Source organism: Mytilus californianus, unplaced genomic scaffold (assembly GCF_021869535.1).
Source record: "Mytilus californianus isolate M0D057914Y unplaced genomic scaffold, xbMytCali1.0.p SCAF_6, whole genome shotgun sequence".
Lineage (NCBI taxonomy): Eukaryota > Metazoa > Mollusca > Bivalvia > Mytilida > Mytilidae > Mytilus > Mytilus californianus.
In genome coordinates this window covers 52,830,679-52,855,490 of record NW_026262712.1, presented here as the reverse complement: position 1 = coordinate 52,855,490, position 24,812 = coordinate 52,830,679, and the positions used below count along the sequence as shown (strand labels likewise).

The window sequence follows — 24,812 nt, the reverse complement described above, 5'->3', positions numbered from 1 at the left end:
ATGTATAAATAATTTTCATCCATTTGTATATCATTCTATTCTACTATTCTAATAATAGTGCATGTTGGACACTCTTCTGTAATAATTTGATTTTTCTAATAGATTGGATATGAGTAGGCATTCATATTTTCCAGCAAAACGTTCTTGTGATATTCTTCCGCATGCGTTAACACAATTTGTTTGTACGTGTGCAAAGATATTAATGATTTTTTACTTATATATATATTTCTAACGACAAACCATTATCATATTATTAATTTATGTTCTAAAAAAATATTTTTATGAGTATTCATTGAAGAAATGAATTTATAACAAGGGATAAGGAATGTGATTTTGCATTCGATAATGTCCGCGTATTTATACGATTGGTTACCAGTCAAAAACGAAAGTCAAATCTCTGTGGCAACAATACATAGGAATGCCCTCTCGGTCATCGCGATGTAAAAACATATCATTTGACAAGGATGAGATTTTGGCGAATCATAAGTCCTTCATGGCTTCAAAGAACATTACATTGAACAGCAAATCGGAGGACTTACCTTGTTTGTATAGGATACCTAAGCTTCTCAAAATTCCGTACAAACAACGGTACATTGCCGGCTTATCTGCATGCTCGACGAAGGAATTGTCCATTAGATTGACAAAAATTCTGTCCGCAGTGAAAGAGGGTCTTCAGAAATACTACGAAACTGTTTACTCGCGTAGTGGTATTAACCATATGTGGATTCTAAAAAAACTCTAAAGAACTTCTGGATAATTTTAACTCTCGATCTTTCTCTGAAATCAGTTCTATCAAAACTTTTGATTGTTCAACCCTGTATTCCACCATTCCCCATGTGAAATTGAAAAATCGTCTAAAAGAAATAATCCACAATGCTTTTCAACATAAAAATGGTAGCATACGCTATAAAATATTTTACTTTGGGATACCATACGGCATATTTTGTCAAGGTGAACAAAAAGGTAAAACATGCTACACAGAGGAACAAGTGATCAGTATGCTGGAGTTTCTTATTGACACCATATTTGTTAAATTTGGAGGTAGACTCTTTCAACAAATTGTCGTCATTCCTATGGGAACGAACTGTGTGCCTTTCTTTGTCGACCTCTTCTTATTTTCGTATGAGTCAGAGTTCCTTCAAACATTTGTCAAAAACGAGAAGAGTAAAGAAGCCAGATCATTTAATTTCACATTCAGATATATTGATGATGTTCTTTCCATTAACAATCCAAACATTTCTGATTGGGTTCCATTAATATATCCTCCAGAACTAGAAATTAAAGAAACAACAGACACTGCTTCCTCTGCCTCATTTTTAGACTTATACCTCGAATTTGACATAAGTAGTCATTCAAGTACCAGAATCTATGACAAACGAGACGATTTTAATTTTGAAATTATCAATTTCCCCCACCTTAGTAGCAATATACCAACTTCACCTGCATATGGGATATACATTTCTCAACTCATTCGGTATTCAAGAGCTTGCAGCTGCTACTCAGACCAGTATCTGAGCAAAATGTTGATGAACCAGGGTTATGTCAAAGAACGTCTCGTCCCTTTTCTAAAAAAGTTCATCGGAAGATACAATGACCTTGTTGATAAATATTCCGTATCAACTTCACAAATAATACACAATGGTCTTGAAGTATAGATTCTAGGTACTGATGTTGTTTATCATCTTAATTACGTGTTATAGTGTTCTTTTATTTGTCGGTGTTAATACTTACTTTTACTGTTTAGTCTATTTTTGGTAAAATCCATTTGACGTGGCTCGGTACTTATACATCCTGTCATTGTGTTATTGTGCTATGGTAAATTTTTGTATTCTTGTCTTTCGTTTTTGGTTAAGTGCTTTGTCTATATGCCTTTTTATTTTTCTTTGTTGACATATTTGTTTGTTTGTATAGTGATTAAGATTATAACACAATGTTGACTGCTGTACCCTTATTTTTGACATTTTTACCTACTATGTCTGTTTGTTTTGTTCACACATTGTTGTCAATATAATGGAATTTTATGCGACTGTCATACAATTGAGAGGTTTAGCTAGCTATAAAACCAGGTTTAATCCACCATTTTCTACATCAGAAAATGCATGTACCAAGTCAGGAATATGACAGTTGTTATCCATTCGTTTGATGTGTTTGAGCTTTTGATTTTGCCATTTGATTAGGGACTTTCCGTTTTCAATTTTCCTCGGAGTTCGGTATTTTTGTTATTTTACTTTTTCCTACATTTTGACCACCGCACCATGCTTGCACCAATTTGAAATTTTAACATTTTGACAAGTCTATACATATCAAACCCCAGATAAAAAATCTTTTTGGTGCAAGGTTGGTGCGATAGTTTATTTTATATTTTTTCATAGCCAAGCAGAGCAATAAAAAGCTGAAATTTGCCTGTAAAATGAGAACTATTCTTCTAACAAAGTTTAATTTATACATTCTTATGCCTACACAAATTTTACCTTTTTGCTTATGAATCAGTAATATGTATTTCTATTATTATTGTTGTAGTATACCTAGTTTAACGTTTAAAAAACCGAAAAGTACATATTGTCAGGGGTTCAACGATAACTTTGAGGTAAAGTTTTTTTTTTAAATATGAAATTTTAGATAGACATACAATGTAACAAACTCTGATCATTTCTTCTGCTTATCTCAATTAAAAATTTGGTGTTCGAAATTGGACAATCTTCCCAGGTTTTAGGGTTGGATTTATGATTTATGAAAGAGGGGATGTAATTCAAGAAAACAAAATTACTGTAAGATTTAAAAGATGTGATGCCTAAATTTACATAATTGGTGATGAACATGCGATTTATTTTGAAAATGATACCACTCTAACTCGAATTTGCTATATCTTTGTTGGTAATAAACATTGAGTACAAGCTTCATAACATTTGGTTGTGGCAAAGTAAAGTAAGAGAACGAAAACCGCAAAATCGCTGATTTTTTTCACTTATAAAGGGACATTACTCCAGAACAGTGAAAGTGACGCCACCAAAAAATCTAATTTGCTCTGTTTTTGGTAGTAAGAGGATTGTGTATAAGTTTCAGAACATTTGGTTGTGGCAAAGTAAAGTTAGAGAACGGAAACCAATTTCGGGACGTACGGATAGACAAGGGTAAACCGTAATGAATCCGGGTCCATTCGCCCAAAATCATGTTTGCTCCCATTCACGTTCGCTCCCTTTCACGTTTCCACCCACAAGTTCGCATCCCGGGTCTGTTCGCACCCTAAATGTATGCACCCTTTTTAAAGGTTATGTTTTGAATAACTTTTTAATCCTACTTTAGTAAGTGTATTCCTATAAAATAAAGATAATAATTGTTTTTATTGTTTAAAAATAAAGTGACATTCTCAAAATGCAAAACAGTTTTGTTTTGTGAATCATTTTGACATAATAATTCAAATAAATATTGTCAAGATGACGTCACTAAGACTTGTAAAAGAAAGGCGGCAGATACCAAACGATATCAAACTAGTCACAATGACAAAAACGAATAAGACAAATAATATATATAAAAAATAGAGAACAATTTTAAAAATACAGATATGAAGGACCCAACATCCAGACCCTCTACCATGTTTGGCATTGTTGTATATCATACTTGTCCAAATACACACGAGAATAAGGGGTCAAGCTGTTAAAAACAATTAACTTTCATGTTTTCTATTAAAAATCTTCATTGTTTTTACACCTACAAAGCAAACTACTTGTATTTCACTTTACACCACTAGTTATATCAGCTATCATGATTTAACACATTACAATAACACCAAATAAGCTTTCTAATTACAACGTGGCGAACGTATAGGGTACGAATGTGTTTTGGGAGCGAACGGACCCGGTACCAACCGTAATGCTCCCTCCGCCACGGCGGGTGGTCTCACTTATTAGCGACCTTTAGCTCAATTAGAAGAATTTTAGCGACAAGAAGAAAAAATAAATTAATAACAGCTGATTATTTGTTGTTTAATAAAGTTCAAATTTTGTTTTATTTAGTAGCACTACAGTTTTGTGATTAATTTTAAATGAAAAAAATCTTACAATATTTTAAAATAAGAATTTACAGAATAATTTGTGTCATGCATATATATATATAACATTTTCAAATTCTAACCAAATTATAAGATAATAATTTGGTTTGAATTTTGAAAATGTCAACCCTGCCGACTCTACATAAGTACTGTAATGAAAATACACTAATATTAAAAAAAAAAACACCGTTTAATGCATGTTTATATATTTATTTATTTTAGATAATTTATATTTAAATTTATTAGCGCTAAATTAGTTTTCTTGTCGCTAAATTATTCTTCTTGTCGCTAATTAGCGAGACCCAACTGCGGGGCATAAAAACTTAAAAGGACTCCACCTAGCACTAGAGACAAAATCTGTTAATATCATCAATACCCGGTATAATTAGAAGAATATATAAGGTGTACATGCATTGTATAAATTCATGAAAAATGTCATAACCAGCAATTTCACCGTAAGGGCAATGGCACATTTTTTTACTGCACAGATGGACTCTAGAAGTTCATTTCGCTACCATGTTCTCTTCAAGAATTACTGTTTTTTGTTTGTTGATATTTCAGCATTGATTTTGTTACTTTTTGCAATGTGCATCTTGAATTATCTTTTTGTTGCAACATATTAAAAGTTAAATCTTGTAAAATAGAAAACAAATTGCCGTTGTTATGGGCAAAGATTTGTTGCTAGGGAGTGTTATATTTAAACAGTGTATAAGTGTAAAATTCACTACATGTTAAACGGGTTTGATTTCAAATATAAATAGATTTAAGCTGTATATTTATCATATTTAATGAGTTTATCTCCGCCATTATACTGGTTGCTAGGCAAGAGAATATACGAAATAGACCCAAAATGCCACCATGTTCAGAAGGTCTATGGTATAGAGTTACAACATAACAAATTAAATGAAATTTGGGGGAGGGGCCATAAATGGCCCATATCGCCCCTTGTCCTTTAAACATACAAAAATACCAGTTAAAGAAAAATCCATCTATACTTGCAAATTCCTGGACCTTCATAGGCTGCATAAGGAACAGAATGATAAATACATAGTCAATAGAGTCACTGAAAATACTTTACCAGAATTTATTGTATGGCTGTGAAACACACATAGCGTTTAAAGATACGCCTGAAATTTATCATGTTTTTACAAATGATCGCATGAGAGTGTGCTTTCGGAATTGATTGACATATCCTCTGAATCGGCCTATATTTTATCTTACAAGGTAATCGCAGATATGGAGTGATGAAGTCATTGAAATCGACCAACATCGATGTAATAAACTTTCTGTTCATAATGAAGATATGCAGTTATAACGCAATGGGCAATTATCGTAATTATATGATTAAATCTAACTGAAAATTGTAACAGGATACTTTTAAGGTATAGAACCACTAATTTCAGGCCCGGTCGGAAAGAACATACAAGAAAGTAGTACATATTCTAAACAAAATAGTTCCTACGCATAGATGTATCTTTATCAATAGGTGAAATATTTGGGTAGTTTTGGTATCAAATGAAAGCTTGGGGACTTGGAATCACTGTAGAACCCTTGTTGAAAGTTTCTTTTGAATAATAAAGAAGTATATGAAATTTTAAATAGGAGGGCACATTTGCCCTGTTGTTCAGATCAATAAATGCTGTTTTTGTACTATCAAACTTCCGGGAACCAGTACGCTCTAATATGCAATTAAAGGTATGTTGAATTTTTCAGCACAAGTCAGGATAAGGTATAGTTTTGACATGAAATAACTGCCACTTTATTTGAACTTAAGACAAAGTAGCCATTAATGCTTGAAATTGCAGAATTTAACATAGAAAGCATTGGGGCTATGAATTAGTAGTTTTATACCTTAAAAACTGAATTGAAAAAATGCCGCAAAAGAACGACCATGTGAGGAAAATGGCCAATTGTTCAATGAAGTTTCCAACAAGTTTGATGAAGCGTGCTCAGACATTCAAGCTGATAATCCATTGTGTGATTTACTTAAATTTCTTTGAGCTACGACAGCGGGTATAGTTTAGGAGAATGGCGAGGATTTCTTCTCCGTACTAGTATACGCTTTTAAGTCTGTGGATGTAACTTTAAACCAAGCTTATATAGAAAGCTGTCATCGTGTTGATAAGAAGGCGGTCCCACACAACCCACGTACCACCATTTTGCCTTTCAATGAGACTCTTTAAAGCAATGTTTTTTTCAAACGAAAAAGCTTTACATGGAATTCGTGAAAATGGAAGAAAGTTCTCCAACTTCTGTGGAAGCTACTGTTCAGAATACAAATAATGAGCAAGGGAAATAAAAAGATTCAATTCTATTAAAGTTTTAGACGTACATGTGTGCGCTATCCAAAACAAATCAAACGTTCTTGACTTTCTTGGAATAGACCTACTGTGTAATAATTAATATATATTGTGTTTCAGTGGATCAAAGCTTGTTTAGTATGTTGTGATCATTTTAATTTTATATTTTGCACTTTTGAACCAATATACCAATTTTTACCTACTATTTAACTCATTGCCACCTTTAAATCGTAAAAAAGCAAATCGTAAAGCTGTAGGTAATATTGTGTTAGTTAAGGATTATTTATATGAAAATATTGAAGTATCAAAAAGTGCGTCTGGAAATGTTTTATGGTTTATACTTAATAGTAATGTATTTTATTATTCTACCTTATTTGGTGCTATGCATATTTCGCACGCGAGTATTATTTTACGGTAACATTCACCTTTTCGACGTATAAGACAGAGACATAATTGAATACATATCAGAGACTAGATGTTAAGTTTGCATGCTCGGAGATTTCAATCCACATACAGTAACAAAAAATTACTTTACTGACCTTGAATTAGTATTACCAAATATAATAACGACATTTAATGACTTGTTTAATTTTAACTCCTTTAATGTAAAAATTGAGATTGCAAAGTGTTGTAAAATTGTACTATCAGTTGTTAAAGACTACTGTAAAAGATGCATACTATTCGATTTTAATTGAATGTCTTCATACAAATCAATAACCTCTTGTACATGTATATATGATAAGGAATGGTTACATGTTTGCTGCATTACTTTGTTACTTTGTTATATTCTGAATTTCATTGTTTTTTTACTATTCAAATACCCCTGTGTGGTCAACTTTCTTTTTTTTCTATTGATTCGAAAATAAGGTTTCCTTTAGTAAATGGTATATTGGATCAACAGTGCCAAATATAAAGTAAAAATATAAATTTGTATATTCAGAAAAAACATTGACTTTACAAGGAATAGCATAATATCTGATCTTGGACCAAAGTCATTGACGTTGGACAGAATGGAATCAAAGTTAAACGAAACAACTGCTTTTCTAAACCGCCATAACGGTATTTTACAAGACATTCTTGAAACTGAGCAGAGAGGTAACCTGTCAAAATGTGTTTAGTTATATTTTAAACCTTTAAAATATGAAACGCTCATAGAAATTTAACCACAAACTGAAACAGCGATAAGATTCTTGTTTAATAGTCTTTCACTACAGGACTTTTCCCTAGCTTTCGTGTTGAATTATATAAAAGAAATGTCCAAAACGAAACAAAAAAATATCAAACATATCGAAAGAAAGAACCCGTACCTCCTCTTCATTCAGACATTCCTGTGTGCACGTCCTTTTGTGGTGAGTTTCAACTGCAGTATTTATTCATTCTGTTTCTTTAGTTAGTTAATCTTAGAGGAGAAAAGCTCTCCGAACGAAATACATGTATTATGTGTCATTATCTTTTTCTAGCACTGGGTCGCTGCTGGTGGACAGCTGGCACCGAGGTATCATCAGCTCAATAGTCAATGCTTCGGTACTGCCATGAATAACATCCTACCTTTTTTAATTCTCCGTTGATAAATTTAAAAATCATTAAGAACTTAAATTGCAACTCAATCAGGCAAAGTGACCTTATGTGAATTGTGCTATTCTTGTTGGTGTTCTTTTTGGTCATATAGCTTATCAAGTATTCAAGTTTTCATACATCATTGGCTTTCAAATGATAGGGTTTAAACGTTCCGAAAACGGTAAACTCAGAAAAGTGCTTAAGACGCATATAATCGATTAAGTGTTTTTGTCTTCCATTTTTTAACATATACAAAATTAATTACTAGTACCGTATCCATACCACTTGTCTGTGTCCAAATATTGAATATTTTCATTAGTAGTCTTCCGTCTACCTTTATCGAATAAGAAATTGGCGTTGATACCAGATCTCCTTTCATATCCACTACAAAATCCATGGAATTAACAATAAACGCATTCATGAAATTTTATTTCACATATTGCAAACTACCCATTCTTGAGTAGGGAAACAACATAATGGTGTTTTTGTATCACTGGGACAGAATAAACTTGTTATCCTCTTCCAAGCATATGACATTTGAATTAATTAGATTATTGTTTATAGGTATTTAACTAATAAATCAAAACGAATTTCACCAGTAAAATGTATGTACTTCAGTAGGAAAATAAAAATGAAAGACTGAAACCAACATTTCATCATTGTTTAAGACATTTTAATAAAACACATCTTTATGGGGGTTAGGCGTTTGCTTTACTTTGCGTATCAATGTTCATGATAAGATCTTAAACTGAGGTTATTTCGCAGTTTTGCATTAAATGCTAGACGTTTTAGAACATAACGCAAAAATATTAAACGTAATTTAAAAAAATACAAAATACTAAAATCAGACAAACGACAACCTTAAATATGAAGACCTGTAGTATTTGATACATTTGCAATTATTTTAAATTTTCGAATTCAAGGGGTAAAAGAAACAGTCTAGAAATATCTATCTTTTTTTTGCTATATTATAAGCAATAAAATATTTATCCCAATTCAACAAAGGTAAATAGAAAAACGCCCAATTAACGACAGGTTTTAAAATGAAAATTACTCGATTTGCTCATACTCAAAAAGTTATTGATAAAGGAGCAAAACAGTTGGTTACAGTCTATACGAAAGAATGTATAATAACAACAATCCTGCTGTTGGACATTTTAGCTATCTCTATTTTTAACGTTTTTTTTTTAAAGTTTATGCACACAATTTTTTTTTATGATATACAATGCACGATGCAGTATAATAAAGTGGGAAAAAACTTTCACTTGACCATCGTATAAAGAGTAATTTGAAATGTGTTGTTTAAAAGGAAAGGAACAAATCAAATATCAAAACAAATATAAAACATAAAAAGACAATAGTGCGGGAAAGAGTCTATTTATGCATGCAAAATGCTGGATAGTCATAGACTGCAGAAGGGACAGAATTATGAACACACAGAAAACAGAGTCACTAAAACTACTTTCCCAGCATTACTTTTTAGGCTGTTAATATGAATATAATGTACATTCATTTGAACTTTGGTGGATATATAGTTGTCTCATTGGCAATAATACCACATGTCCTTATTTTTATATGTTTATGTGAGTATTAGAGAATATCTTGGATTTCATAAATGATGCCAACCGTCACAATAGTAAACATCGCGTTAAGAAATACCCCTGAACAATAAATATGTTTTTACTAATGAGCGCATGCGAGTGTGCTTCTGTTTTTTTCTTTAAGTGTTAAGGTTGACGTATTTAAATGAGTAGAATTTGGATCAGAGAAATAAATATTTAAATCAGTAAATTGTTTGTATAAGAGTAAGAAGCACAGAAGTAAAAATGCAATATGTAAAGCTGGAGGTATTATTGTGTTTATTTACTGTTTAGATTATTTATATGAAAATGTTGAAATATTGAAAAAGTGCATCTGAATATGTTTTATGGTTTATACTTAATAGTAATGTATTTGATTATTAGTACGTTGGTGAACAGATACACGAGAGACCGTGTCGATTATGTTACAACAAAAAGGTCGAAATTGAAGTGCATTTCCTAACTGAATGTGATTAATTTACAGAACTGGGAAGGGAACTTTATTCAAACATACCGGGATTATAAATTTTTTTGAATCTACCTAAATGTGAACAGTTAATTCAATTGATTTTATATTTTCCTGGACAATCTGCAAAATATTTATGCAAATCTTTACAAAACGCAGACAATTCCTCTACAATAACACGTAACTGTACTACTTTATTGATCAATTGTTTGTGCTAATTTCACTGAAGTGACATATAGGTCCAATGGGCCGGGTGTTCTTATATTAATTGCTCTAAAATACATTCATTGTAATACAATTATACACATGTCATTATAATAAACAATATACTTACTTACTTACTTACTTACTAACTTGTATTTGATTATTCTACCTTATTCGGTGCTATGCATATTTCGCATGCGAGTAGTATTTTAGAGTAACATTCAAATTTTCGGTGTATTAGACAGCGAAATAATTGAATACACATCAGAGACTAGATGTTAAGTTTGCATGCTCGGGAATTTCAATCGACATTCAGCAACAAAAATAACTTTACTGACCTGGTAATCTCATTACCAAACATAATACTGACAATTTAATGAGTTGTTAACTCCTGATTCATACAATATGACTTAACAAATTACCAAGTTTTGTAAAATTGTACTATCAGTTGTTGACGACTACTGTTAAAAACACATAATATGTAGATTTTAATTAGGATGTCTTCATTAAAATTACTTACTTCTTGTGGATGTATATATGATAAGGAACGATTATAAGTTTGCTGCATTATGTTTTACTTTGTTATATTTTGCATTTCAATTATTTTTTTTTACTATTCAAATACCCCTGTGTAATTCTTTGATAAATAAAAATCTGAAACTTGAATATCTCAACTTTATTTTTTGTCTATTGATTCAAAAAATAAGGTTTCATTTCGCAAATGGTATAGTGGCTGAGAAGTGCCAAATATAAAGTTAAAATATAAATTTACCTATTCAGAAATACCTTTAGTCATTGGCATTGGAGAGAATGGAATCAAAGTTAAACGAAACAACTGCTATTCTAAACCGTCATAACGGTATTTTACAAGACATTCTTGCAGCTGAGCAGAGAGGTAACATGTCTTAATGTGTTTAGTTATATTTCATACCTTTGAAATATAAAATCGCTCATAGAAATTTAACCAGATAATGAAACAGCGATAAGATTTTTGTTTAACAGTCTTTCACTACAGAACTTTTCCCTTGCTTTCATGTTGAATTATATAAACAAAAATGACCAAAAACTAAACAAAAAGCCAAAGCAAAAACTGATAATATGATAATAATAAAACCTATTATACAACTTATACTTATCACATAACACTAAAATACAGCCATGCAGATAGTTAAATGAAAGAAGTCCGTTTAATATAAACACGTGTATCATTAACATGCGTCTTAAAATATGCAGGCTTCGTATTTCACATTCTCTACATCTCCTCCTCTTCATTCACACATTCCTGTGTGTACGACCTTTTGTTGTGCGTTTTAACGGCAGTATTTATTCATTATGTTACTTAAGTTAATTAATTTTAGAGGCGGCGGTTTAACTGCAGTATTTATTCATAGTGTTACTTAAGTTAATTAATTTTTGAGGCGGCGTTTTAACTGCAGTATTTATTCATAATGTTACTTATAATAAGTTAATTTATTTTAGAGGCGGCGTTTTAACGGCAGTATTAATTCATTATGTTACTTAAGTTAATCAATTTTAGAGGCGGCGTTTTAACTACAGTTATGTATTTATTCATTATGTTAAGTTAATTAATATTGTAGTTGGCGTTTTGACTTCAGTATTTATTCATTATGTTACTAAGTTAATTATTTTTGGGACGGCGTTTTAACTGAAATATTTATTCATTATGTTACTTAAATTAATTATTTTGAAGACGAAAAGCGCTCCGAACACAATACATGTATTATGTGTCATTTTCTTTGTCTAGCACTGGATCGCTGCTCGTTGAACTGCTGGGACCTAGAAATCATCAGCTCAATAGTCAATGCTTTGGTACTGCAATGAATAAAATCCTACCTTTATAAAATTCTCCATTGATACATTAAAAAAAAACATAAAGAACTTAAGTTTGCAAATCAATCAGGCGAAGTGACCTAATGTGAATTGGCTATTCTTTTTGGTGTTCTTTTTGGTCATATAGCTTATCAAGTATTCAAGTTTTCATACATTTTTGGCTTTCAAATGATAGGGTTTAAACGTTCCGAAAACGGTAAACTCAGAAAAGTGCTTAAGACGCATATAATCGATTAAGTGTTTTTGTCTTCCATTTTTTAACATATACAAAATTAATTACTAGTACCGTATCCATACCACTTGTCTGTGTCCAAATATTGAATATTTTCATTAGTAGTCTTCCGTCTACCTTTATCGAATAAGAAATTGGCGTTGATACCAGATCTCCTTTCATATCCACTACAAAATCTATGGAATTAACAATAAACGCATTCATGAAATTTTATTTCACATATTGCAAACTACCAATTCTTGAGTAGGGAAACAACATAATGGTGTTTTTGTATCACTGGGACAGAATAAACTTGTTATCCTCTTCCAAGCATATGACATTTGAATTAATTAGATTATTGTTTATAGGTATTTAACTAATAAATCAAAACGAATTTCACCAGTAAAATGTATGTACTTCAGTAGGAAAATAAAAATGAAAGACTGAAACCAACATTTCATCATTGTTTAAGACATTTTAATAAAACACATCTTTATGGGGGTTAGGCGTTTGCTTTACTTTGCGTATCAATGTTAATGATAAGATCTTAAACTGGGGTTATTTCGCACTTTTGCATTAAATGCTAGACGTTTTAGGACATAACGCAAAAATATTAAACATAATTTAAAAAAATACAAAATACTAAAATCAGACAAACGACAACCTTAAATATGAAGACCTGTAGTATTTGATACATTTGTAATTATTTTAAATTTTCGAATTCAAGGGGTAAAAGAAACAGTCTAGAAATATCTATCGTTTTTTTTTGCTATATTATAAGCAATAAAATATTTATCCCAATTCAACAAAGGTAAATAGAAAAACGTCCAATTAACGACAGGTTTTAAAATGAAAATTACTCGTTTTGCTCATACTTAAAAAGTTATTGATAAAGGAGCAAAACAGTTGGTTACAGTCTATACGAAAGAATGTATAATAACAACAATCCTGCTGTTGGACATTTTAGCTATCTCTATTTTTTACGTTTTTTTTTATGATATACAATGCACGATGCAGTATAATAAAGTGGAAAAAAACTTTCACTTGACCATCGTATAAAGAGTAATTTGAAATGTGTTGTTTAAAAGGAAAGGAACAAATCAAATATCAAAACAAATATAAAACATAAAAAGACAATAGTGCGGGAAAGAGTCTATTTATGCATGCAAAATGCTGGATAGTCATAGACTGCAGAAGGGACAGAATTATGAACACACAGAAAACAGAGTCACTAAAACTACTTTCCCAGCATTACTTTTTACAGTGTAGAGTACTACTTTTGGGACAAATTATATAAAAATTATAGAAAAGTTTATCGGCTCTAACTCAGTATATGGATCATTTTATGTTAAGGGGTCTGTATTTCAGTTTGACAGCTTCAGACATAATAATTTTTGACATTTTCAAACTGGACCAAATCACTACTTTACCTAAAAATTCATGCCCCATTTTGTTTTTAAGTGTAATCTCATCTTTCTTCTTACTATTTTATGCATCAAATATGAAGAAATAAATTTTGAAGGTATATGAAAAAAATTGGCAAGTTATACACTATCCACACTTGGGACTCTATTTGTAGACAACAAAATCAAGGGGCGAAACTGTGTCCCCGGACCAAATGTTAGGGTTTAAACGTTCCGAAAGACGCACATAATCGATTAAATGTTTTTTTTTCTTCATTTTTTAATATATACAACATTAATTACTAGTCGTCGTGTCCATACCACTTGTCTGTGTCCAAATATTGAATATCTTCATTATGTTCGTATCCTGCTCCACTGATCCGTCATGTATTCATGGTTATTACAAATTCGGTGGTAACGGACAACCAACACGCGGATTTAAAGTAGGTTTGTTTTCTTTCTTCGCCGATTAAACACGATACTCTAGAGTAAAATTAAAAATGGCCAACTCGAAGCTTTCAATAGTTTGTCTCCTGTTGAACCTTGGTAATATAAATCGGGTTTTTCTTGTCAGTATAGAACAAAATGTGTTTCTTTGAACGAACATTCTATATCTATCCTGTATCTTATCTCGTCTTATTTATTAAGCCCATCAGGTTCTAAAGTATGGAGCTGGATGCGCTTAATGAAAAAGATGAGAAAAGATACAGGAAAGATAAAGAATAATTAATTACATAGCATCGTCTTTTATATCTCTGTAATTTTGGGCAATGGACGTTGCAAACTTCAACAACAAATTTCGTAATCTTGAACTTCATCCAAAATTTGAATTTATTTATCAGGCAGCCAAATTTAATGTACAATGAGCTGCAAAAGTTTCTTATTAGCATCCGATTTCACCTGATAGATGCACGCTCGATGAAACTATATAAAAATAAGGAGATGTGATATGATTGCCAATGAGACAACTATCCACCAAAGTTAAAATGAAGTGGATATAAGCAATTATAGGCAACCGTACGGCCTTCAACAATAAGAAACACCCATACCGTATAGTCGGCTATAAAAGGCCCCGACATATAAAATATGAAACAATTCAATTGAGAAATCTAACGGCCTAATTTATAACAAAACAATTTACGAAAAACAAATATGACAGACATGAACCAGCGACAACCACTGAACTACAGGCTCCTGGCTACTTGTGACAGGCACATAAAGAATGTGGCGGGGTTAAACATGTTTGTGAGCACTCAACCCTCCCCTGACCTGGGACAGTGGTGTAACAGTACATAATAAGATCAAACTATAAAAATCAGTTTAAAAAGGCTTAACTCATCAGATGGATACAAATAAAAATACATCTAACAAAAACACAGAATGGACGTGGACGGGTACACCATTTTTTTCTTAAAATGTCCTGTACCAAGTCAGGAAAATGGCCATTGTTATATTATAGTTCGTTTTTGTGTGTGTTACTTTTTAATGTTGTGTTTTTGTTGTGTCGTTGTTCTCCTCTTATATTTGATGCGTTTCCCTCAGTTTTAGTTTGTAACTCGGATTTGTTTTTATCTCTATCGATTTATGAGTTTCGAACAGCGGTATACTACTGTTGCCTTTACTTATACATCCCAAAAACAAAAATACACTAAGTACAGATATGAGAGTACTCGCAGTTACTCACAGCTAGTTCAAAGCCAATAACAACTAATAAAAAAAAAATCAGGTATCAAAGACTAAAATATCAATCAGTACACATCCAACATCCAATAGATTTAGTGTAAAGACGTTATTGACAGTCAAAGAAAAAACATGACCTTGTGTAATGCCAAACTATAGTTTTGACAGATTGTAGTACCGTGAAAGTACATATGTGTAATATTTAATATGGTTTTAATTTACTGATAACAAAATCAATATTTATACCAATGAAAACAATATTCAAACATTTAATTACAGTGTAGAATAGGTAACCTTTTAAAATAAGTTTATTTAAAGGATCGATAAGTTTACCCGGATCGTATCTAAATTTCCGGGCTCGGTTTACAACATCACCGTAAAATTTAGGATGTGCTTTTCCGTTTGAAATAAGTTTTCTACAGATACAGCCAAACTTGTAGACCAAATCTTTATATCTATGAAAGAATTTAGTAAAGGTTTTAAGTAATTTGTGGTAACGAATTTCCTGACTTAATAATTTACTAGTAATACATAGATTACGCTCATTAAAATCCAAAACGTCACTACAGACACGAGCATAGCGAACGAGTTGGGATGTATAAACGCCGTAAGACGGTGCCAAAGGAACATCACCGTCCAAAAAGGGAAAATTAACAATAGGGAAAGAAAATTCATCCCTTTTGTCGTAAATTTTTGTGTAGAGTTTCTTGTGTAATATTGAAATATCTTAATCTAGGAAAGGACAGTTATTGCTGTTAATATTTGATTTATTTAAAGTAAGTTCCTTTGGGTAAATTAAGCAGATGAGTATAGTTTGTCTAGCGAAATATTGCGTTTATTTTTTCTCGCATTGTAAACATTTTTAATATTCTAATATTGACATACTCTATTGTGTGTTAAAATTACATTGTTAAGCAATTCATATATATATATACATCACTATTCTAGAAAAACATTACACAGTAATACTTAAAAGGTCATCTTATTGTATTGTTTCAACTCCGTAGTTAACCTATAACTACCTTGGAAATCCGTTCGAAACGAAGAACTCCTCTTTCTCATATATTAGTTAGTTCTAAGTTATATTTCACCTTCATTATAATTTGTAGGAAACCACTTTTCGTGGATATCATAGGTATATGTAAACAACGAATTTAAATTACAAATGAACTACACGCTTGTATGCAGACATTGGCAAAACCACGAAATCAAATATCAGCGAAAATAAATAGACCAACTGTATTTGACTTATACACTATTACTCAAATTTAGGCACGACTTATACACTATTACTCAAATTTAGCGTATCTGCCTAAGACCCAGTTACCCAAAAACTAATAATTCAGAGGACATCTACGCTGACTTCTTTGATTGACGAAAACGAATCTTGTGAAAAATTGGAGTTTTACGTTATTTCTCATTTTTGATGGATTTTTAAGACTTGCAATTATCGGTAAATATTGCACAACTAAGTTTTAATTTTCGTTTGATTATTTAATTATTGTATCCAGTTTATAAGGTTCATATGATATTTTTAGAACATTTTATCATACAAGAACTAGAATATTTATTCTTTATATTTGACCTTGATTTAACGGAAATTGACCAGTACGATTTTTTTTTTCTTTTTGTACGATTTCTTTACGACCGGGCAAAACAGAAAGTACAGGTAATAAGCTTTCCAATAAGAAATAATACAGCCGTATGTTAGGTGGGTTCATCACAGTCCTTAACTAGAGTTTTTTTTTGTTTTGAAAAATGTCATTCCTCGCCATTAGTACAAAGAAATAAACAATAACATGTTATTATTAGTAAGATCTAAGCAGACCTTAAAAGATCACTATATATATCACTAGTGCAAGCATATCTATTTTTTAATATTTTTTGGTAATTATAGTCGAAAATAGTGCATTGAAAGTTCGATGGTGGTCTCTAATTGATATTTGAGTTGTTAAGAATAAAATAATCTAGTAACCAATCTCTTGTATGTTGCAATGATACGACAACTAATGACATTTTTGCGCGATATTTGTTTTTTTTTTTTGTAGAATACGACCAATTTCTCTGTTGGAAAGTTACTGCAAATAATATATCACAGAAAGTGCATTGTTGTGCCAAATACCAGAATAACAAAATGCAAATCTTATTTCTTTTTCTTCTGATTATTTTTTTTTTCAATAACAGATGGATATTATTTACGGATGTTAAAAAGAATAGAATCAAAGTTAGATGATAACACTGCACTACTGCAACAAATATTCAGTGGACTTCCAAAAGGTATGTTCAAGTGTATTCTTTCGACAAGGGTATTTTGATAGTGTACATGCTGGCAGAAGTATCTTTAAACAAATAATAGTTAGTTGTAAAAAAAATACCAATTCCTAATTGAGAGGAGGCGGGTTCAAGTACTTAAAACAAAAACAACCTTAATTGTCAGTTTAATTTATCTTGGTTGTTGCTTCTCTTTTATCCACATTTAGGATTTATTTGTTGAATAAGAGTCAAAGCAGTAAACTGTTGTACAAAACTCGTGGATCCATAAACAACAAGATAAAAAGGTACTAGACCGGTTGCATCCAAAGGGTAAGCGTCGCTTGCTATGCATGTGTCCAAACTAATTCAAAATATGTAGGAAGAGAAATGAGCGTAATGGGGAATTCACATATCAGACGATTATTCTGGTAACTTAAGGTATTAGACAACGAACACATGTCTCCAGTAAGTTGAGACACAGACAAGTTGTTTTGGTCAATACATTTGTGATGGCAACAGTAAATCGTATGTGTTGCCGATTTCAGTCATTCATCATCATACATGTTATAACCGTTTGATTATTTTTTTGTATAGAGCTCGCAACTATTAATATAGTCTGTTTAAGGCGAACATAAACGTGAGTAACGTCTCAATTGAGATAAAGAAACGCCATACAATGGGACAAATATAATGTAAGTACTACTTACGGAAAACGATACATAAAATAATACCAGGAATCAACAACAGAAAATACAACATCAACCACGAACGTCTGTCTCCTACTGAAATAGTCATTGTTTTGCTTAGATACTTGTTTGAAGTCGTCCATCAGTTTCCATATCAAGACAAATGATGAGATATGAAACACACTTTTTTGTATCCGCAGTATTTTTAATATCAAGCTTAGTGTATCAGGATACAAAACTTCATTCAACCACTCGATGACTTTTATAAGAATAATGATTCACTGAAATATTAAAACAAGTCGGGTAGCTTTTGTTTACAGTTAGTACACATAGAGGACCCACTGTTTGTAGAAAGATGAAACTATAAACTCCAGTGATATGTTTTCGATCAAAATGTCTGGTAATCTGATGGATGGAATTGCCATTTTGTTCGAATAAATATGGTTATTCAGAAAGTAAGATTTTTCGTACGTTTGTAGTAAACACACTGAGTCTGATGCTGTCAATCTTCTTTCGTATTCTTACAGAATGACCTTTGAGAACTGTAGATATTTGAATCTTCTGTATACATGTTATAATAATAACCTACCTTTATTCTCTCATATTATCGTGCTAAAAAACGTATAGCGATTAAGCTAATTTTTTCGTTGGTGATCATTAGTGTATCCTTCATTTTATTTTCTAATTCATTTTCATCTTGTATAAGGTGAAAAACACAATGACTTTAACTTTAACTTATATTGGTATTTATTGATATTTCACAAGGAATGCGACACTAAGAACCAGTGAACAAAACTAATTTATTTACTTTTTATTGACTCAATTACATTGTAATGTCGGACACAACGTATTGGTATAGAAGAAAGCTGGTTTACGCATACTAATCTTTTTAACATGTTATCAACCTGAACATGCATAATCTATTTGCCGATAAAACATAATCATCCGTTGGGCAACCATTTAAGGTTTCTTTCATATTTGACATTCACATATTATTCATGCTATTAGTCTGAATAAAATGTAGATGTCAAAACCATGGCAGCCCTGTGACACAAAACCAAAAAGACATCTAGAAATCAACATCACATCTTCCATCATAGAAATATTATCAATTTCTAAATCGACCAAATTCCAGTCAAGTTGTGAATACAGCAACACCATTAAAGATATGTAATCAATATCAAGTTCCCTAAATGACAAAACAGCTTGTACAAATGTATATAACACAAGACACCAATAGCAATGTGCCTGACTGATACAGGTACATGAACAAGAAACAGAGTTTTTGAGATATCAACCATCCCTTTTAAATCTGAATCAATGTATACACTAGTAAACGAGTTTTAGTCTTAAACGGTTATTTTGATCTTAACATCGTCTGAAAAAACATAAAACCAATAACTTTATGTCAAAAGTTAAAATCATTTTTAGATATTTTCTTGCAGTAAATTGTTGTTCAGTACCTTTTCAGACATTTGTTGTTTTGTTAATAAAATAACAGGTCCTGATCAATCAGATCATAGACTGAATAGATCAGAATTTGCCGAAAAGTACTGCATTTAACGCAGTTTATATGTCTGAAAATTTACTGAAAGACTGAGTCATGACAGAAAATGTATTTCTGAGTCTATTAAAGGCTGTTCAGATTAAAATGACCATCTAATTTCAAAATTGGTTTACTAGTGAAATATAAAAAGATACATAAATAAAAGTAAAATAGAAACCGACATCGCAAAAGCAATTAACTGATAAATAACTGTATAAACTAATCACGATATCAGGCTTTTAATTTTGTACGCCAGACGCGCGTTTCGCCTACACCAGACACATCAGTGGCGCTCGAATCAAAACAGATGGAAGGCAAAATCAAGTATGAAGTTGAAGAGCATAAAATTGCCAGAATCCCGAAAAATTGTGCCAAATATGGTTTAGACAATCTATGCCTGGGGATAGGAAAACATAAGTGTTTCGCATAATTCAACATTTTAGAAACTGTCAATTTACAAAAATGAATATACCACTGATACAATGTGATATTTCATGTCAACACAACAGTGAAGACTACTAGGCTGTTGATATCCTCGGTAAAAACGTCCACCAGCATTGGCATCGACCCAGTGATTGTATAAACTTATAAAAGATACCAAGCTTATAGTTTGTTACGCCAGACGCGGATGGTATCCACATCATACATATCAGTTGCGCTCAAATCAAAACAGTTGGAAGGCCAAATCAAATACGAAGTTGGAGATCATTTAAAACAAAAATTCCGAAAAGTTTGGCAAAGTGTATAACAGACATCAAAGAAACTATCAACAATAAAAACTTAATAAATTCATCATAGATATCAGGCTTAAAATTCTGTACGCCGGACAGGCGTTTCGTCTTCAAAAGACTCATCACAGACGCTCGAATAAAAAAAGTTGAAAAGGCCAAATCAAGCGCGAAGTTGAAGAGCCATGAGGACCGAAAACACAAAATGTTTATTTTTTCTCTAAATACAGGTAAGGTTATCATTATGACCATGTCAATAATAATTCATTTCAACACAAAATGCTGACTACTGGGCTTGTGATATCTTAGACTACCTAAAACATTTCATAGGAGCTACAATTGCTCTTCTAATGTAAATTGATGTCGTCTTACAGTTTAATGTCGGCGACTGTACATGATCTTGTCGAATGCGCCCTAAATGAATAAACAATGTGCAACTAAAGTTTATAAAAACAGAGATTTTTTAATTCTTTAATGGTGAGTTTTCTATTTTTTTTTTTTACCGGTTTTATGTTGAAACATTCCAGTAACATCTGTGTATGAAGTGTACATTGCACTTGTGGATTCTAATTTCCTCCTTGCTATATCTTATGTATGTATGTTTGCGTTTTACAAGGTAATCGAGCAACACAAGGAAACACCGTACTATTTATATCTCTCAGCAGTAGTTTCATTTTATTACGCATTTTCTTTACTCTAAATTCGATCTTATTTTATTCTTTTCTTTATTTTCAAACATCAAAGAAATAAGGGAAGTTTCGAACGATAGTCATCCAAACAAAGTTCAACCCATTCCGTAGACTATGCATGAATGGCTGTTGATCCATATTTGAATACATATATGAATACATATATGCACACTAACATGGACCAATCACCTTATTGGATTGTTGACTTGGGAAAACTATACGAAATAAAGCGGATTGAAATATTCAACAGAAAGCAAGGCGCCATAAACACAGGTGGGTAAAGTTATCTACTTCACTTTCTTTATTATGAACTTTTGAAAATTAATTTATTTCAATTGACTGTTTTTTGGCATGCATTTTATGTTCTAATAAAAAAAGAACTTTTGATGCTAAGTTTTAACGTTAAGGTGTTAGGCCACCAATTAAAAACCCAAATATAATCAAGCACATTTTAAAATTTCTACAGCTTTCTATTTAGTTTACCTTAAGTTTAACTTCATATAAACAAGGTATATCCTGAATTGTACATGTATCACAATTTTCTACCAATGTTTTAAAGTCTTGTAGTGAAACACGATCGTTCAAAAGTATAATAATATTAAAAATAACCCCTGTTTTTTTGGAAATCTTAAAAAAGTAAACTACGGCGCGCATTCATCCACAGTTTTTAATGCAAATTTTGGCTCAAAGTGGTCTAAACATATTTCTCTTTTACCAAAAGTTTCATTTCTGAAAAATGTTTAGTTAATTTTAATGAACAATGACAGTAAAGACGCATTTTTTGCCAGAGCAAGGCTAATTTACTGGTCTTGCATCTACGCATAGAAGCTGATAGTCGTGTTTCGCCATTTAAAGTGTACAATTTACGTTTTCGTTCAAAATATGGAGGATTTTCAAAAGCCAACCGTTAGAATCACCATAACGAAATCAGTCATCGAATGCAACAGGGAATGCTTTAAAAAAACATACAAGGATTGAGGTATACGAACAAAGTACATATACATAATAAACTTCTATATAAGCATAGAAAAATCAGATAAGCTTTTCATTTATTTTAGGACGACGTCTACATGACTTGGACATTACTGTTGGTACTTCACATAATGAAATGCATCTATGTGCCCATTACGTAGGACCAGCTCAACTTGGAGCTTGCCTTGTGTTTGAATGTCAACATTACGAGAAAGCACGTTTAGTGAAATTGGTGATACGAGGAAGAGAGTTTTTGCATGTAGCAGAAGTCAAAGTGCTTGCGCTGGATGATATATGTGGCTAAATCATTTATATATTAAGCTATGACGTTATCTTATAGTTAATAAAAACAGTTTATTTTTTTTCTTTGTCTTTACAATCAGAACAATACAGCAGTAAGAAGATCTTACTTGTCATATTTAAAATTGAGAATGCAAACGGGGAATGTGTCAAAAGAGACAACAGCCTGAAATCAGACCAAACCTAAAAAATTACTTTCAAATTTGTCAGACCGTGTTTAGATCCGCTCAGTATGCTAGTATGATACTACGAGTTATGCCTCTTCTGATTGATGATATATTTTAAATTGAGAAATATTTGCCCTAATTAAAAGCGTAACTTTCGAATAAATAAATAAAGAAAATCATCTGTTAATTATTTATTTCTGTTGTTGTTTTGTTGAGGAATTAAAAAATTATTCGTCTATATATGTCGTTGGTTTTATTCTTCTAATTGATGTTAGTTTATTTATTTATTTATTAATTGTATATCGGCGAATAAAAGTTTACCATTATTTACTGAAACCTGTATTTCAATATATATAATTTATGTATATTTACTAAGGGTTATAAAAGTTACTCTCAGAAGTTACCGTATTAAAACAGATTTGAAATAGACGGAAATTGCGTGTATTGGGGAAATCGTTTTTTTTTTTTTTTTTTCTTTGTATGCAATCGTTATATCGTTACATGTATGTTATACACTTAACCCTAACATCCGTCATGTTGCTCATGGTAATTGCAAATGTAGTTTATAAGTCTCAATTGGTGATGATGCAATAGCGGAAAAATGGACGAAATAGTGGTTACAACAATTGAAAATGTCCATAGTCATCTGTGAAACCTATATTCCATAACTGATAAAAATAAAACGGTCAACCAATTGACAAATCCACGAAATTAAGTATCCCCAAAAATACAATTTTTCCTCAATTCATGAAAATGACGGAATCCACAGTAGTTGACTTTTGCACTGTTACCTGTATTAAGCGTAGTCGTCTAAACCCAAATGACCAACAACGTAATGATTCAGAGGACACATAAGCTGCCTTCTTTAATAAACAGAGTCATCTTTAATGCAGATTCATTGTGAAATATTGGAGTTTTGTATCATTTGGACCCTGAAAATGTTGATTGAGTTGCTAAGCCTTTAGCTTGTTTGGTACAGTTTGTAGACTGTTGTTTGTGTTTTGTCGTTTTCATTGTTTCACCTTTTGTTGTCGATTTCTTTTCGACTAGTGAATTTTGATTGTCCGTTTTGTGTCTTCCATCTCTTTTTCATCCATGCTACTTCGTTTATATTCGACAATATAATAAGATACTATTTTTAAAGCTTTACCTGATTCATTGATTATACGTGATATTAATATTTTGTTTTTCATATTTATGAATGCTTTCATTTCTTTTTTTTTGTAAAAAAATAATTCAAAAACATTCCTGAAGGTCAAATGAAACAGGTTTCCTATATGAAGCGATAAAAATTGCATACATTGTATGGAATGTAAATCATTTTACGTTCTGACAATGAAATAACAATTTACTGGTTGTAAACCCTAATTCGCTTCGAATCAAGCTAGAGAAGTTGTCTTACAATTTTATTCCGTTCTTATTGCCTTAAAGGCATTATAACTCAGTTTAATTAATAATAATAATAATATGTTTAAATCAACGGGGAAGTTTAACCTTTACTAATACTTAATATTAACATCTAAAGGTTAAACGTGATATTTAAATTTCAAAAGCATATCTGAAACACAGATTTGCTTGGGAGGCTTTGAAATGAAATATCTGCCTGATCTGAAACATTAAATCTATTGACTAACAGAAAATATTCTACGAATAGACCTTTTTTCCATGCTTTAATAATTGCTTAGGTTCAGTGTGTTATCCAGCACATAAAAATGGATGTAATTGATTAACATTCAACTTATATACTTGGACAGTATGGTTGAGCAAAAAAGACACACTTATCTTTTTTCTAGTGAATGCACTTATATGTAGCAAGTTTTTAAAAAGACTTTATATCCGTTTCATCTTCAACTTACTGGGGTCTTAAAAATAAGGTCTCCCAACGTGTCAGTAGTATAAACACTTGCACATTTAAAAACGCAATAGTTTTCGACGGTTTTGACATAGAAATGCGACACAAGGACATGTTGAATCGGTTACTTAAAATTGGTGCTTACGGCTTAAACTTCTTTCTTTCTAATTCATTAACTGAACAAAATATTCAGTGTATGCACATACATGTACCAGAATTTGTGCTAAGTCGTGGAGATACAAATTACATTTATCATTCCATCAACCATCGGAATGGTTAATCGAAAAAAATAGTTTTAAATCGTGAGCATGTCTTTTTC

At 31.5% G+C, this 24,812-nt stretch overlaps 1 protein-coding gene across 1 annotated transcript in view; it reads left to right on the top strand.

Moving 5' to 3' along the window:
• LOC127706222 (uncharacterized) overlaps window positions 1-24,812 on the top strand; it is a 36,757-nt gene that overhangs the window by 4,891 nt on the left and 7,054 nt on the right. Inside the window, exon 2 of the mRNA XM_052210703.1 lies at window positions 17,485-17,577. Within this exon, the coding sequence (XP_052066663.1) occupies window positions 17,485-17,577 (93 nt within the window). The remainder of the gene's footprint in view (window positions 1-17,484; window positions 17,578-24,812) is intronic.